Here is a 13,739-nt window from a genome sequence, read left to right as displayed (position 1 = left end):
TGTGTGACCTTGTCCTTCCTCCACACTGGGTTGATGGGTGGTATCCTGGTCAGGAAGGCCAGCAAATGGTCAGGCATTGACGTGAATCCTTGGCGCTGGGTCTTGGTGTTACATTTCATTCTACAACCTAGCAAATAACATATTAGGCTATTTTATTGTGTCAGGAATGTGGACACTAATTTCCAGGACACTGCTTCTTTTAAAGCAGATTGGCTCTTGCCTTCCATGCTATGATCCCGAAGTGAACTAAGAAATACTTTTGCCATGTGAAGTTCATTTAGTGATTGCTATTTGGGGTTTGTAGCTGAGCCCAGGCGTTTTATCAAAAAGACCTCCTTTGGTTCCCATGAGCTCCTTTGACTAGCTGGTAAATATCTCTTCCTTTGATCTCAAAGTAATTTTTATGTCTTAAAAAATGTAGTATTGCTCCCCATCCAAATAATTGAACTAAAGCAGGCTGACTTCCCACACCTGACACTGTAGCAAGAGCACACATAAGCCACTTGGAATTAATCTTAAGAGGCTGAACTTGCTCATTTTTATTTCTGTTCCTCTTCCCACCCACAAATCAACCTGTCCATTTGTAGTGGGCATACGAGCTGGGTCTGTCCAACGAGGAGCCGGTTAGTATCCCGCTACATGCCTGCGAACACTTTTACCTCCTGACTCGCCCCTTGGAGACCCCTCTGCAGAGCAGCACACCAAGTGAGGACTTGCACTTTTTTAAAAAATCTTGTTTCTTTGCCAGTATCCTGTCCTCTGAAAAGGAAAACTTTCTGCTAAGGACAGCCTGTGTCTGAAAGAGTCTTTCATTTCTAGAGCATGTTACAGGGAGGTGGACCTAATTCTGACTTTTCTTTATTAACTCTTTATGAAAGGATGGCCAAAATTTCCATTAATACATTTTTTTTGTTTTTGTTTTTTGTTTTGCAAGCTAATTTTAGTCCTAAACAGAGGTCATTGAGAATATTTGGACTGTCTTGTTGACTTTTTAACTTGAATGCTATGGATAGTAGAAATGTCATAGGTAAACGATAGACTTAGGTGGGTTCATGGTTCCAAGCACTATAGGAGAGGGTTCTCACATCCTTTTGATGGTCTTCATGCCTAGAATGGGTTCTGCAATCCCCCTTTCCGTTAAACTTTCGCTTGGCACAGTGGGAGTTACGTGGTTTGCTTGTGGGGACTAGTCAAAGCTTCTAGGTAAGTGATAATCAGAGAAACAGTCTCCACTGAAAGGCTAAATGGGAGGATCTTCCCCCGTGACCTCAAAAGGTATTTTAAAGCTAATGAATGCCTGTGTTCATTGAATGTTCTTTCATTAATAAAGCCATTAATGGGTGTTTTTGTTTGGTTTTTCTGTCCATTTAGAAAGCTGACTTGCCTCTAAACCCTTGTTTTTTCTTCCACTCCCCACTCCATGTCATTTCTCCACCTCAGCTATTGTGGATGCTGATGGAAGAATTTATATTCGGAACTGGCAGGGTGGCATCCTGTCTGGGGGCTTTGAGAAGAACCCGAAACCAATTTTCACTGAGGGCAAGAACCAGCTGGAGATTCAGAATCTACAGGAAGACTGGGATCACTTTGGTATGTGAACTGCATTATAACAATAGTGCCTTATATTTGTTTAAGATGTTATATTTTTCAAAGTATTTTGAAGAATAGTTCCTTGTTTAATGTTTATAACATCGCCATGAGGTACAACAGTGGTTGCAGAGGGTGAGTTTGCCTGGTCTGAGGATGGAGTTACTAGGTAGCAGATTCAGGGGACTAAAATCTTAGTTAATGGACATTTGCCTTATTCTTTTTTAATTTTATTCTTAGTTTTACTTTTTTTTTTTTATTTCTTGAGATGGAGCCTTGCTCTGTGCTCAGACTGGAGTGCAGTTGCACAATTATAGCTCACTGCAGCCCCGAACTCCTGGTCTCATAGCTTTTTTTTTTTTCTTTTTTGTAGAGACATGGTCTCGCCATGTTGCCCAGGTTGATCTCGAACTCCGAGGCTCAAGTGATCCCTTTCACCTTGGCCTCCCAAAGTGCTAAGATTACAGACGTGAGCCACTGTGCCTAGCCCTTTGTGTGTGTGTGTTTAGTCATCTCTATCATTTTGTGTGTGTGTGAGATGGCGTCTTGCCCTGTCACCTAGGCTGGAGTGCAGTGGCATGATCATAGCTCACTGTAGCCTCAAATTCGTGAGCTCAAGCGATCCTGCCACATCAGCCTCCCAAGTAGCTGGGACTACAGGTGCTTGCCACCATGCCTAGCTAATGTTTAAATTTTTTGTTGAGATGGGGTCTCGCTGTGTTGCCCAGGCTGGTCTCGAACTCTTGGGCTCAGTCAATCCTGCCTCAGCTTCCCAAAGTGCTGTGATTACGGGCATGAGCCATGATACCCAGCTGCTTTTTTTTTTTTTTTTTTTTTGAGATGAAGTCTCGCTCTGTTGCCCAGGCTGGAGTGCAGTGGTGGTGTGATCTCGGCTCACTGCAACCTCTGCCTCCCCGATTCAAGTGATTCTCCTGCCTCAGCCTCCAGAGTAGGTGGTAGGTGGGATTACAAGCGCCTGCCACCACTCCCGACTAATTTTTGTGTTTTTAGTAGAGACAGGGTTTCACCATGTTGATCAGGCTGGTCTTGAACTCCTGACCTCAGGTGATCCGCCTGCCTCAGCCTCCCAAAGTGCTGGGATTACAGGCATGAGCCACTGCGTCTGGCCTTTTTTTTTTTTTTTTTTTTTTTTGAGATAAGAGTCTTGCTCTGTCGCCCAGACTGGAGTGCAGTGGCACAATCTCGGCTCACTCCAACCTCCACCTCCTAGATTCAAGTGATTCTCATGCCTCAGCCTCCTGAGTAGCTGGGATTACAGGCATGCATCAACATGTCCAGCTAGTTTATGTATTTTTAGTTGAGACAGGGTTTTACCACGTTGCCCAGGCTGGTCTTGAAATCCTGGCCTCAAGTGATCTGCCTGCCTTGGTCTCCCAAAGTGCTGGGAGTAAAGGTGTGAGCCACTGTGCCCAGCTCTGCTTCTTTTTTTTTGTTTTTTGTCTTTTTTTGAGATGGAGTTTCACTCTTGTTGCCCAGGCTCAAGTGCAATGGTGCGATCTCGGCTCACCGCAACCTCTGCCTCCCGGGTTCAAGTGATTCTCCTGCCTCAGCCTCCTGAGTAGCTGGGATTACAGACATGCGCCACCACGCCTGGCTAATTTTGTATTTTTAGTAGAGACAGGGTTTCTCCATGTTGGTCAGGCTGGTCTCGAACTCCTGACCTCAGGAGATCTGCCCGCCTTGGCCTCCCAAAGTGCTGGGATTACAGACGAGAGCCACCACGCCCGGCCCCTGCTTATTCTTTATTCACCTAAAATTATTGCTCAGATTTTAGGTTTTAGGAGGAGACTTCTTTCAGTAGGACTTCATATAAAATTGAAGAGTTCTTTAGAAAACAGAATTGTTTTGTTTTGTTTTGTTTTTCAGAATTGTTTTGTTAGTGTAGTATTTTATTAAATTTTAAAATAATTTTATTTGTTTATTTATGTATCCATTCATTCATTTTGAGATGGAGTCTTGCTCTGTTGCCCAGGCTGGAATGCAGTGGTGCGATCTTAGCTCACTGCATCCTCCGCCTCCTGGATTCAAGCAATTCTCCTGCCTCAGCCTCCCAGGTAGCTGGAATTACAGGCGCCCACCACAACGCAGAGCCAATTTTTGTGTTTTTAGTAGAGATGGGGTTTCACTATTTGGCCAGGCTGGTCTTGAGCTCCTGACCTCAAGAGATCCACCCACCTCGGCCTCCCAAAGTGCTGGGATTACAGGCATGAGCCACCGCACCTGGCCTTTAAGGCCTGTAATCCCAGCACTTTGGGAGGCCGAGGCGGGCGGATCTCCTGAGGTCAGGAGTTCAAGACCAGCCTGGCCAACATGGCAAAAACCCGTCTCTACTAAAAATATAAAAATTAGCTGGATGTGGTGGCGCACACCTGTAATGCCAGCTACCTGGGAGGCTGAGGCAGGAGAATTGCTGGAACCCGGGAGGCAGAGGCTGCAGTGGGCTGAGATCGCACCACTGCACTCCAGCCTGGGTGACAGAGCGAGACTCCATCTCAAAAAAAAAAAAAAAAAAATAATAATAATATAGTTACCTAGTTCCAAATTTAAAAAGATGAAAGAGTCTCTAATGAAGAATTTCCCTCTGACCCTTGATGGGCTTTCTTTTTTTAATAAATTCTTACGGAAAATTTCAAACTTTTAAAAGTGGATAGAAGCTGGGCACAGTGGCTTACACCTGTAATTCCATCATTTTGGGAGGCCAAGATGGGAGGATCACTGGAGCCCAGGAAGTGAAGACCAGCCTGGGCAACATGGCGAGACTGGAGACTATGTGTCTACTAAACAAACCTGGCGAGAGTAGTGTGATGAGCCCCCATGTACCCATTATCCAGCTCTGGTCTGGTTTCATCTTTTTCTGCTGTCCACTGGATTATGCCCTGATGGTAGATTTCCTTTAAAGCAGGGTGAAAGTCTGTCTTTTGCAGCTATTCCAATGCAGAACATTGCCTTTTTTTTTTTTTTTTTCCTGAGATGGAGTTTCACTCTATTGCCCAGGCTGGAGTGCAGTGTCACGATCTCTGCTCACTTCAACCTCCGCCTCTCAGATTCAAGCGATTTTTCTGCCTCAGCCTCCCGAGTAGCTGGGATTACAGGCTTCCACCATCACGACTGGCTAATTTTTGTATTTTTAGTAGAGACGAGGCTTCGCCATTTTGGCCATAATGCTCTTGAACTCCTGACCTCAGGTGATCCTCCCACCTTGGCCTCCCAAAGTGCCGGGGTTACAAACGCAAGCCACCATGCCCAGCTCAGAACATCACCTTTTATTAAAATCTCTGTGGCTGCCATTTAAGAGCTTTTCCACTCACACTGGTCCCTTCAAGATTATTATCTGTAGATACGTTTTACTTGCTGTTCTCTGCTGCTTTCCTTTCTAACCAATATCTTTTTTCCTCAGTCTTTATACCAAGTATTTTGCAGCTATATCCTGTAATTCTACCAAGCAATTCTATCTGCTTTGTGATAAATGGCCCAGTTGGCTCGTCTTTAAAAAAATCTCTTCCAGCCGGGCACAGTGGTTCACACCTATAATCCTAGCACTTTGGGAGGCCGAGGCAGGCAGATCACTTGAGGTCAAGAGTTCGAAACTAGTGTGGCCATCATGGTGAAACCCCATCTCTACTAAAAATACAAAAAATTATCTGGGCATGGTGGTGCACGCCTGTAATCCGAGCTAATTGGCAGGCTGAGGCAAGAGAATAGCTCAAACCTGGGGGCAGAGGTTGCAGTGAGCGGAGATCGTGCCACCGCACTCCAGCCGGGGCGACAGAGTGAGACTCCATCTCAAAAAAAAAAAAAAAAATTCAAGAGGTTTTCTGAAAGGGGAGGGTGTAAAAAAGTAGAGGGGTTGAAAGTGGTTTAATTCCTTAAAGGTGAGAACTCTATTTGGTTTTGTTGTCATTGCTCAGAGCCTCTGTTGAGTTCCCTTCTGAGGAGGATGCCAGAATTAGAGACTCTGGAGATCATGAAGTTGGTGAACTGCCCAGAGACCTTCACACCAGACATGAGGTGCATCATGGGCGAGTCTCCTGCAGTGCAGGGCTACTTTGTCCTGGCAGGAATGAACTCTGCTGGCCTTTCATTTGGTGGAGGAGCCGGAAAGTAAGTCTTTCTCACTCAAAGTCAGCTGTGAACATAAGTCAACTTGCTGGGTCTCTTCCCTTCTAGAATTACTTGTTATTAACGTGGCGTGTGGTATATTTAATCTAGTATGTTAAGACTAATAAGAAGATACATGTAATTTTGGAGTTGTCCCCTTCTAAGTATGAGAGGTTCCCCATGTTCCAGAAATGTCATCGGGCAAAATGTTTTTGCAACTCATCTTTTGGAGTTAGCCACAGATCCTGTGGGATATTCTTTTATATTTTTTCAGTTGTAACAAATATTGGTCATTTGAGTGTGTATTTGAGTTTGGTAGCCAAGTATGTTGATTGAGGTAGGTATTTGAACTAGGTAATACACGGTTTGTTTGTTTTTTTAGACAGTCTTGCTCTGTCACCCAGGCTGGAATGCAGTGACATGATCTCAGCTCACTGCAACCTCCACCTCCTGGGTTCAGGCTATTCTCCTACCTCAGCCTCCCGAGTAGCTGGGATTAGAGGTGTGTGCCAAGACATCTGGCTAATTTTTCTATTTTTAGTAGAGACAGGGTTTCACCATGTTAGCCAGGCTGGTCTTGAACTCCTGACTTCAAGTGATCCACCCACCTTGGCCTCCCAAAGTGCTAGGATTACAGGCATGAGCCACCGTGCCCGGCCACAAGTTTTTATTTAAAAATTAGACACTAGGCCGGGCGCAGTGGCTCACGCTTGTAATCCCAGCACTTTGGGAGGCCGAGGTGGGCGGATCACAAGGTCACGAGATCGAGACCACTCTGGCTAACACAGTGAAACCCCATCTCTACTAAAAATACACAAACAAAATTAGCCAGGCGTTGTGGCGGGTGCCTGTGGTCCCAGCTACTCGGGAGGCTGAGACAGGAGAATGGCGTGAACCCGGGAGGCAGAGCTTGCAGTGAGCCAAGATTGCGCCACTGCACTCCAGCCTGGGCAACAGAGCGAGACTGTATCTCAATAAAAATAATAATAATAAAATAAAATAAGACACTAATGAACATTAAATAAGCCAGTCACAAAAGGACCAAATACTGTGTGGTTCCACTTATATGAAGTTGCTAGAGTTGTCAGATCATAGAGACAGAAAGTACAATGATGGTTGCCAGAGGCGGGGGAGGGGAGCTATTCTTGAATGAGCACAGAGTTCCAGAAATGCAAGAGGAAAAGAGTTCTAGGATGGATGGTGGTGAAGGTTACACCGCAGTGTGAATGTACCCACTGCCACTGAACTGAATACTTACAAATGGGTAAGATGGTAGCCACGATGAAAAGTTTATTTTAAATTTATGAGACCAGTTCTCTTGGGTGATTTGTGGAATGGCTCTGAAAACAATTACAGAAGAGGAGTTACAAAAATGTTTGGAGCAAAGGAGATGTGGTCACGTAACTGTATAATCTTGAGGTGACAGAAAAAAACCCATTGGATATTTAGAGTATATTTGTATGTGTTTTAGTCTTATTTCTTCATAGATGAGGCTTATAACTTTTTTTGAAACAAGATCTTACTCTCACCCAGGCTGGAGTGCAGTGGCACCATCATAGCTCACTGCAGCTGCAAGTTCCTGGGCTCAAGGGATCATCCCGCATCAGACTCCAGAAGAGCTAGAACTAACTACAGGCATGTGCCACCATACCCAGCTCTTTTTTTTTTTTTTTTTTGGAAACGAAGTTTTGCTCTTGTTGCCCAGGCTGGAGTGCAATGGCACAATCTCGGCTCACCACAACCTCTGCCTCCCGGGTTCAAGTGATTCTCCTGCCTCAGCCTCCCGAGTAGCTGGGATTACAGGCATGTGCCACCATGCCGGCTAATTTTTTTTTTCTTTTTGAGATGGAGTTTCGCTCTTGTTGCCCAGGCTGGAGTGCAATGGCGTGATCTAGGCTTACTGCAACCTCTGCCTCCCAGGTTCAAGCAATTCTCCTTCCTCAGCCTCCGTAGTAGCTGGGATTACAGGCGTGTGCCACCACACCGGCTAATTTTGTATTTTTAATAGAGACAAGGTTTCTCCACATCGGTCAGGCTTGTTTCGAACTCCTGACCTCAAGTGATCCGTCTGCCTCGGCCTCCCAAAGTGCTGGGATTACAGGTGTGAGCCACCTGGCTCACTTTGAAACTTTTTTTTTTTTCTGTAGAGACGGGGTCTTACTATGTTGCCCAGGCTGGTCTCAAACTCCTGACTTCAAGCAATCCCCTGCCTCAGCCTCCCAAAGTTCTGGGATTACAGGCATCAGCCAATGTGTCTGGCTGGCTTCTATGTTAAATACCTCCTAGGGAATCTTATCATCTGGGGTAAAATCCTCATAGTAGTCTTTTGAGAGCAGTACACAGACCCATGTTCGTTTCTTCCAGAAAAGTTAAGGAAAGTGCCCAAAACTATTCAGCTGGTCTATGGCAATTTAGGATCTTTTGATTCTGTTAGTTCTCGATTTGTAGAATATTAATTTTCTCAAATCTCACACCTGAGCCCCAACAAGTGCCCTCTGTCTATATAGGTACCTTGCCGAATGGATGGTACATGGTTATCCCTCAGAAAACGTTTGGGAATTGGACCTGAAACGTTTTGGAGCCCTCCAGAGCAGCCGCACCTTTCTGCGCCACCGGGTCATGGAAGTCATGCGTAAGTGAAGCTTTATCGCAGTTGCTCCTAGTTGCAGGTATCTTCTCGGTGGCCCGTGTTGTCATTCAGAAGGAGCAAAGTTTTCCTCAGTTCTTTAACAAGTGCTTTGAGTTGGGCATTTGATTTGACTGTTTCAGGCCTGAGTTAAGGGGCTTTATGCTCCTCATGATATATATGTAACATTTTCTTTAGTGCATCGGACCTTGTTTCCTTCTGAGAACAAGAAAGTAGAATAGGAGTTACAGTTGGTACATAGCAGCTTCATAAATATTCTAAGCAATGCCTTCTTCCCGGTCTGCCTTGAGAGACCGTATGTCGAAGTGCGTGCTTTCTGCAGTCTGCCTTGAGAGACCCTGTGTCGAAGTGAATGCTTTCTCACTCCCACTTAGTTTTTGAGAAAATGCTTTCTCACTCCCCACTTAGTTTTTTCTTTCCAAGTCAGAGAATTTGCCAAGTTATTCTCAGAGCTTCAGGCTTCTGTGAGTGACTTTCACCATTAATCCACCCTACGGCAGCAAGACTGGGAACCACTTCCCGTATAAATACAAAACATACATTCGTGCTCTCACTCCCATGTTCTCGCCCTGCTTCAACTTTGAAGGATTGGCCACTTCATCTTAATTTGTTATTCTACCTTGATCTCTGATTTATTTTCTAGGAAGCCCTTAGAAAGCTTTTGTATCAGGAATTGAACCAAACCACGTGGGTTCAAGTTGTAATTTCATTTTCCTGTACTAAGGAGCTGTTCTCAGACTTTGCCAAATGGTATCTAAATATTCAGGGCTCAGGACTAAGTTTCTGTGTTGGCTCTGACCACCATTCTTGGTTACAAGTAAACTGTTAGTTTGGTAGTTGGATAACATTGTTGATGAGGACTCTGGATGGCCTTTAATGCCTGAGTGCTCACTTCTGGCCTGGGAAGAGGATGTACATCCATGGAGATGAAGGACCTAACAGCAATATGTTTAACTGCTAAGGTTCTTTAATTTTAGCAAATATTTTGGTTAAAATGTTGAGCTTGGCTGGGTGTGGTGGCTCATGCCTGTAATCCCAGCACTTTGGGATGCTGAGGGAGGTAGGTCACTTGAGGTCAGGAGTTTGAGACCAGCCTAGGCAACGTAGTGAAACCCTGTGTCTACTAAAACCAAAACCAAAAAATTAGCCATGCCTAGTGGCACACACCTGAAGTCCCAGCTACTTGGGAGGCTGAGGTAGGCGAATCACCTGAGCTGGGGAAGTTGAGGCTGCAGTGAGCCATGATGGTGCCACTGTGTACTCCAGCCTGGGCAGTGGGACTGAGACCCTGTCTCAAAAAAATAAAATAAAAAATCAAAGTTTTTTGTTTTAAAGTTGAACTATTATAAGCCTAAATTTCCCCACCCATAGTTACTTTGGAACCTGTACAAATCATAATTGAGCTTGAGCTTCTCCTTGGTGATATGACACTTTTGGTAGCCAATTCTCATGAAATAGAAGTGGCAGGCACATAGAAAATGGGGAAGGCGCCAGGCGCAGTGGCTCACGCCTGTATTCCCAGCACGCTGGGAGGCTGAAGCAGGCGGATCACTTGAGGTCAGGAGGTCTGGCCTAACTAACATGGCGAAACCTTGTCTCTACTAAAAATACAAAAATTTAGCCACATGTGGTGGTATGTGCCTGTGATCCCAGCTACTTGGCAGGCTGAGGCAGGACAATCACTTGAACCCGGGAGATGGAGGTTGCAGTGAGTCAAGATCGCACCACTGCGCTCTAGCCTGGGTGATAGAGAGGGATTCCATCTCAACAAAAAATAAAAAAAAAAAAAATAGAAAAGAAAATGGGGAAGGGGAAGATAGAACCTAAAGTACCAGGAGATGGAGAGATTGTCACCATGCAGAGAACCCCACCTGGCTTCCTTCTCCTGTCTCCCAACCTCCCCAAGCCTTGATGTGCCTTTTGTTTGGGACGGTGTGAGATCAGGTCTTCTCTTTGCAAGGGACCACAGATCGCACTCTTCTGGCTTTTTTTACTTATTGCTGTTGGAGATTAGACATTAAGGGAAATGAAATTTTTTTTTTTCCGAGACAGTCTTGCTCTATTGCCCAGGCTGGAGTGCCGTGGCGTGATTTTGGCTCACTGCAACCTCTGCCTCCTGGGTTCAAGCAATTCTCCTGCCTCAGCCTCCTGAGTAGCTGGGATTACAGGCGCCTGCCACCATGCCTGGCTAATTTATGTATTTTTAGTAGAGACGGGGTTTCACCACATTGGTCAGGCTGATCTCGAACTCTTGACCTCGTGATCCGCCCACCTCGACCTCTCAAAGTGCTGGGTTTACAGACGTGAGCCACCACACCCGGCCTAAGAGAAATGAATTCTGACCCTAGCTTTGTTGTGTGAATAATGTCATTGGTACAATACAATGTAACTTCTCAGATTTCAGAGCCACCTAATCAAGCTACAATATGTACCCTTTCACTTCAGAAGTGAGTTAATTATCAGGGAGGAAATGTCTGTAACAGGTCTGAGATACTAACACAGGCACAATGAAGAATCGAATGCCATTTTTTCACATTTTGTTACCACCTGTGTCCCACTTAGTAACCTTCTTCTCTGCTATGAAGCTTAGTAAGGTTTAGGACCCTGACCTTTCTGCCATCATTTCTACCTACTAATGTGGAATGCTGAATGTGAATATAGGCCGAGTCATGCCGTGACACGTAGCTCCAGGGAGGGACGATAGCAGCTTGGCAGGATTGTCTTTCCTTCTGGAGCATGCCTGATACACTGGGTAATTTTGAAAATTAGACTACATTAGCCTGGAAATTGGGCCGGGCAGAGTGCCTCATGCCTGTAATCCCAGCACTTCGGGAGGCTGGGGCGGGCAGATCACCTGAGGTCAGGAGTTTGAGACCAGCCTGACCAACATGGAGAAACCCTGTCTCTACTAAAAATACAAAAATTAGTGTAGCACTGTGGCACGTGCCTGTAATCCCAGCTACTCGGGAGGCTGAGGCAGGAGAATCGCTTAAACCCAGGAGGCGGAGGTTGCAGTAAGCCAAGATTGTGCCACTGCACTCCAGCCTGGACAACAAAAGCAAAACTCCGTCTTAAAAAAAAAAAACAAACTACGTTAGCCTGGAAAGCTCTTTTGAATAGAAACAACTCCAGAGTCTAGTGGATATTGGCTACTCAGGTCTAGAATGTGTGTCTTGGGCTTTGATAGACTACTCGTGTCTTTTCTAGCTTTGATGTATGATCTGAAGGTTCCCCACTGGGACTTCCAGACCGGTAGGCAGTTACGCACCTCTCCTCTCTACGACCGGCTGGATGCACAGGGAGCCAGGTGGATGGAGAAACATGGATTTGAGAGGCCAAAGTACTTTGTTCCCCCTGACAAGGGTAAGAAGTCACATTCTCATTTTTGCTCCTTTTTTTTTTTGTCCTGGGAATTAATAAAATGTATTTTCAAATGCATAGGCTAGAATGTGTTCACGGAAGAAAAGGAACCACGTGGACTACACTAAACTCTACAGGGCCTTGTGATTTTTCCATTCTGTAGACCTCCTGGCATTGGAGCAGAGCAGGACTTTCTATAAGCCAGATTGGTTTGACATCGTGGAGTCTGAAGTCAAGTGCTGTAAGGAAGCTGTGTGTGTCATTGACATGTCCTCTTTCACAAAGTTTGAGATAACAGTAAGTATTTGGGAACCAAAGTAATAGATTAGGAAACTTCGCATATTTATTGAATGCCTTTTGTTTTTCATCTTCAAAACTGATTCCTGACTGGGTGCAGTGGGTCATGCCTGTATTCCCAGCACTTTGGGAGGCCAAGGGGGCGTGGATCACCTGAGGTCAGGAGTTCCAGACCAGCCTGGCCAAGATGGTGAAACCCCGTTTCTACTAAAAATACAAAAATTAAGGCCAGGAGTGGTGGCTCATGCCTGTAATCCCAGCAGTTTGGGAGGCCGAGACGGGTGGATCACCTGAGATCAGGAGTTCAAGACCAGCCTGGCCAACATGGCGAAACCATCTCTACCAAAAATACAAAAAATTAACCAGGCATGGTGGCGGGCACTTGTAATCCCAGCTACTCGGGAGGCAGGAGAATCGCATGAACTCATGAGGTGGAGGTTGCAGTGAGCTGAGATTGCACCACTGCACTCAGCCTGGGCAACAGAGTGAGACTCCATCTCAAAACAAAAACAAAAACAAAACACTGATTTCTTAAGAATTCTGGTATATTTTAGTGTTTCATCTGTATTGTGACATTTTTCTGAAATTTTAGCTCCTTGTTTTGGGTTTTTAATTTGGTAGAGAGGCATGTTTATCATAAGAATCAATAGCTAGCGTTCCCTGGAGCTTCTTACAGTGGAGTAGGTCTGCAAATGTTGTCACATGGGAATTGGCTGATTGAATTTTCTCAATGAGGTTCATTGCTGGTGGGGCCATGTGGCCCAGCCAGGTGCTCTCACGCTCACTCTCTGTTTCATTCCCTAACCCTGCAGTCCACTGGGGATCAGGCATTAGAAGTTCTACAGTACCTCTTCTCCAATGATCTGGATGTGCCTGTGGGCCACATTGTGCATACTGGCATGCTCAACGAGGGTGGAGGGTATGAAAATGACTGCAGCATAGCACGACTGAACAGGCGCAGGTGAGATGAGCTGCCATCCCGCTCTGCTCCCTCCAACATGTTGATTCCTTAGGGGTACTGTAGCAGAGGCTCTCAGGCGCTTCTCCAGGAACCATAAATCCCAGAGACTAAGAGTCATTACATGAAATCAAAGCCAGTTTATTAGCAGTCCTAAACAAAAGAAATCACCAGGAGGAAAAGAAAAAAAAGCCCACCAGATTATGTACCCTACTGGGAGAAGATGCCTTGTCTTTTTTTTTTTTTTTTTGAGACAGGGTCTCACTTTGTTACCCAGGCTGGAGTGCAGTGATGCAATTATGGATCCCTGCAGCCTCGACCTCCTGGGTCGAGGGAAAAGGAGAACGGGAATTGTGTGGGGTGGTTATGGCCAGCCCCGCTGCGTTCAGCAGGCCCTGTTGGCAGAGGTGTATTCGCCAGAATCGGGGTGCTTAGCATCCACCCTTGGAGTGTCTAAGCAAAGGGACATATTCCTGGTCTCTGCACCCAGGCCTGGCTATAGCTGAGCAAGTCTGCAGTAGACCTTTCCCACTGGCTCAGCTGTTCAGAAGGAGAGCTGGACATCTCTTGTTCTTTTCCATTTAGCCCTCAATCTGATTGGCCCTCGAGCTGTGGATGTGCTGTCTGAGTTGTCCTATGCCCCTATGACTCCAGACCACTTCCCAAGCCTCTTTTGCAAGGTGAGTGCTGATAAAGTTCTGTTTCTTAAATGGGCAGAGAATGTGTCTTTCATAGCGGTGGCAGTTACATATTCTTACTATGGTGTCAACA

The 13,739-nt window shown here is 45.6% G+C and overlaps 1 protein-coding gene across 25 annotated transcripts in view; it reads left to right on the top strand.

The window, feature by feature from the left end:
* The window catches only part of LOC115931054 (pyruvate dehydrogenase phosphatase regulatory subunit, mitochondrial-like), a 63,712-nt gene that overhangs the window by 17,582 nt on the left and 32,391 nt on the right, over positions 1–13,739 (top strand). For 18 of the 25 annotated variants that reach the window (XM_063699742.1, XM_063699743.1, XM_055366468.2 and 15 more), the window contains 8 exons: positions 588–705; positions 1,441–1,590; positions 5,517–5,709; positions 8,214–8,338; positions 11,561–11,716; positions 11,877–12,010; positions 12,823–12,971; positions 13,554–13,648. In XM_063699742.1, coding sequence (XP_063555812.1) covers positions 588–705; positions 1,441–1,590; positions 5,517–5,709; positions 8,214–8,338; positions 11,561–11,716; positions 11,877–12,010; positions 12,823–12,971; positions 13,554–13,596 — 1,068 coding nt within the window. In that variant the 3' untranslated portion in view covers positions 13,597–13,648. Of the gene's footprint in view, positions 1–587; positions 706–1,440; positions 1,591–5,516; positions 5,710–8,213; positions 8,339–11,560; positions 11,717–11,794; positions 11,852–11,876; positions 12,011–12,822; positions 12,972–13,553; positions 13,649–13,739 lie in introns of those variants that run through there. The other 7 variants (XM_055366471.2, XM_055366473.2, XM_063699751.1 and 4 more) reach the window with 2 other exon arrangements.

Source organism: Gorilla gorilla, chromosome 18 (assembly GCF_029281585.2).
Source record: "Gorilla gorilla gorilla isolate KB3781 chromosome 18, NHGRI_mGorGor1-v2.1_pri, whole genome shotgun sequence".
In the NCBI taxonomy this organism is placed as follows: Eukaryota; Metazoa; Chordata; class Mammalia; order Primates; family Hominidae; genus Gorilla; species Gorilla gorilla.
The sequence above is the reverse complement of the archived record's forward strand: the minus strand, read 5'-3'. Positions and strand labels throughout refer to the sequence as shown.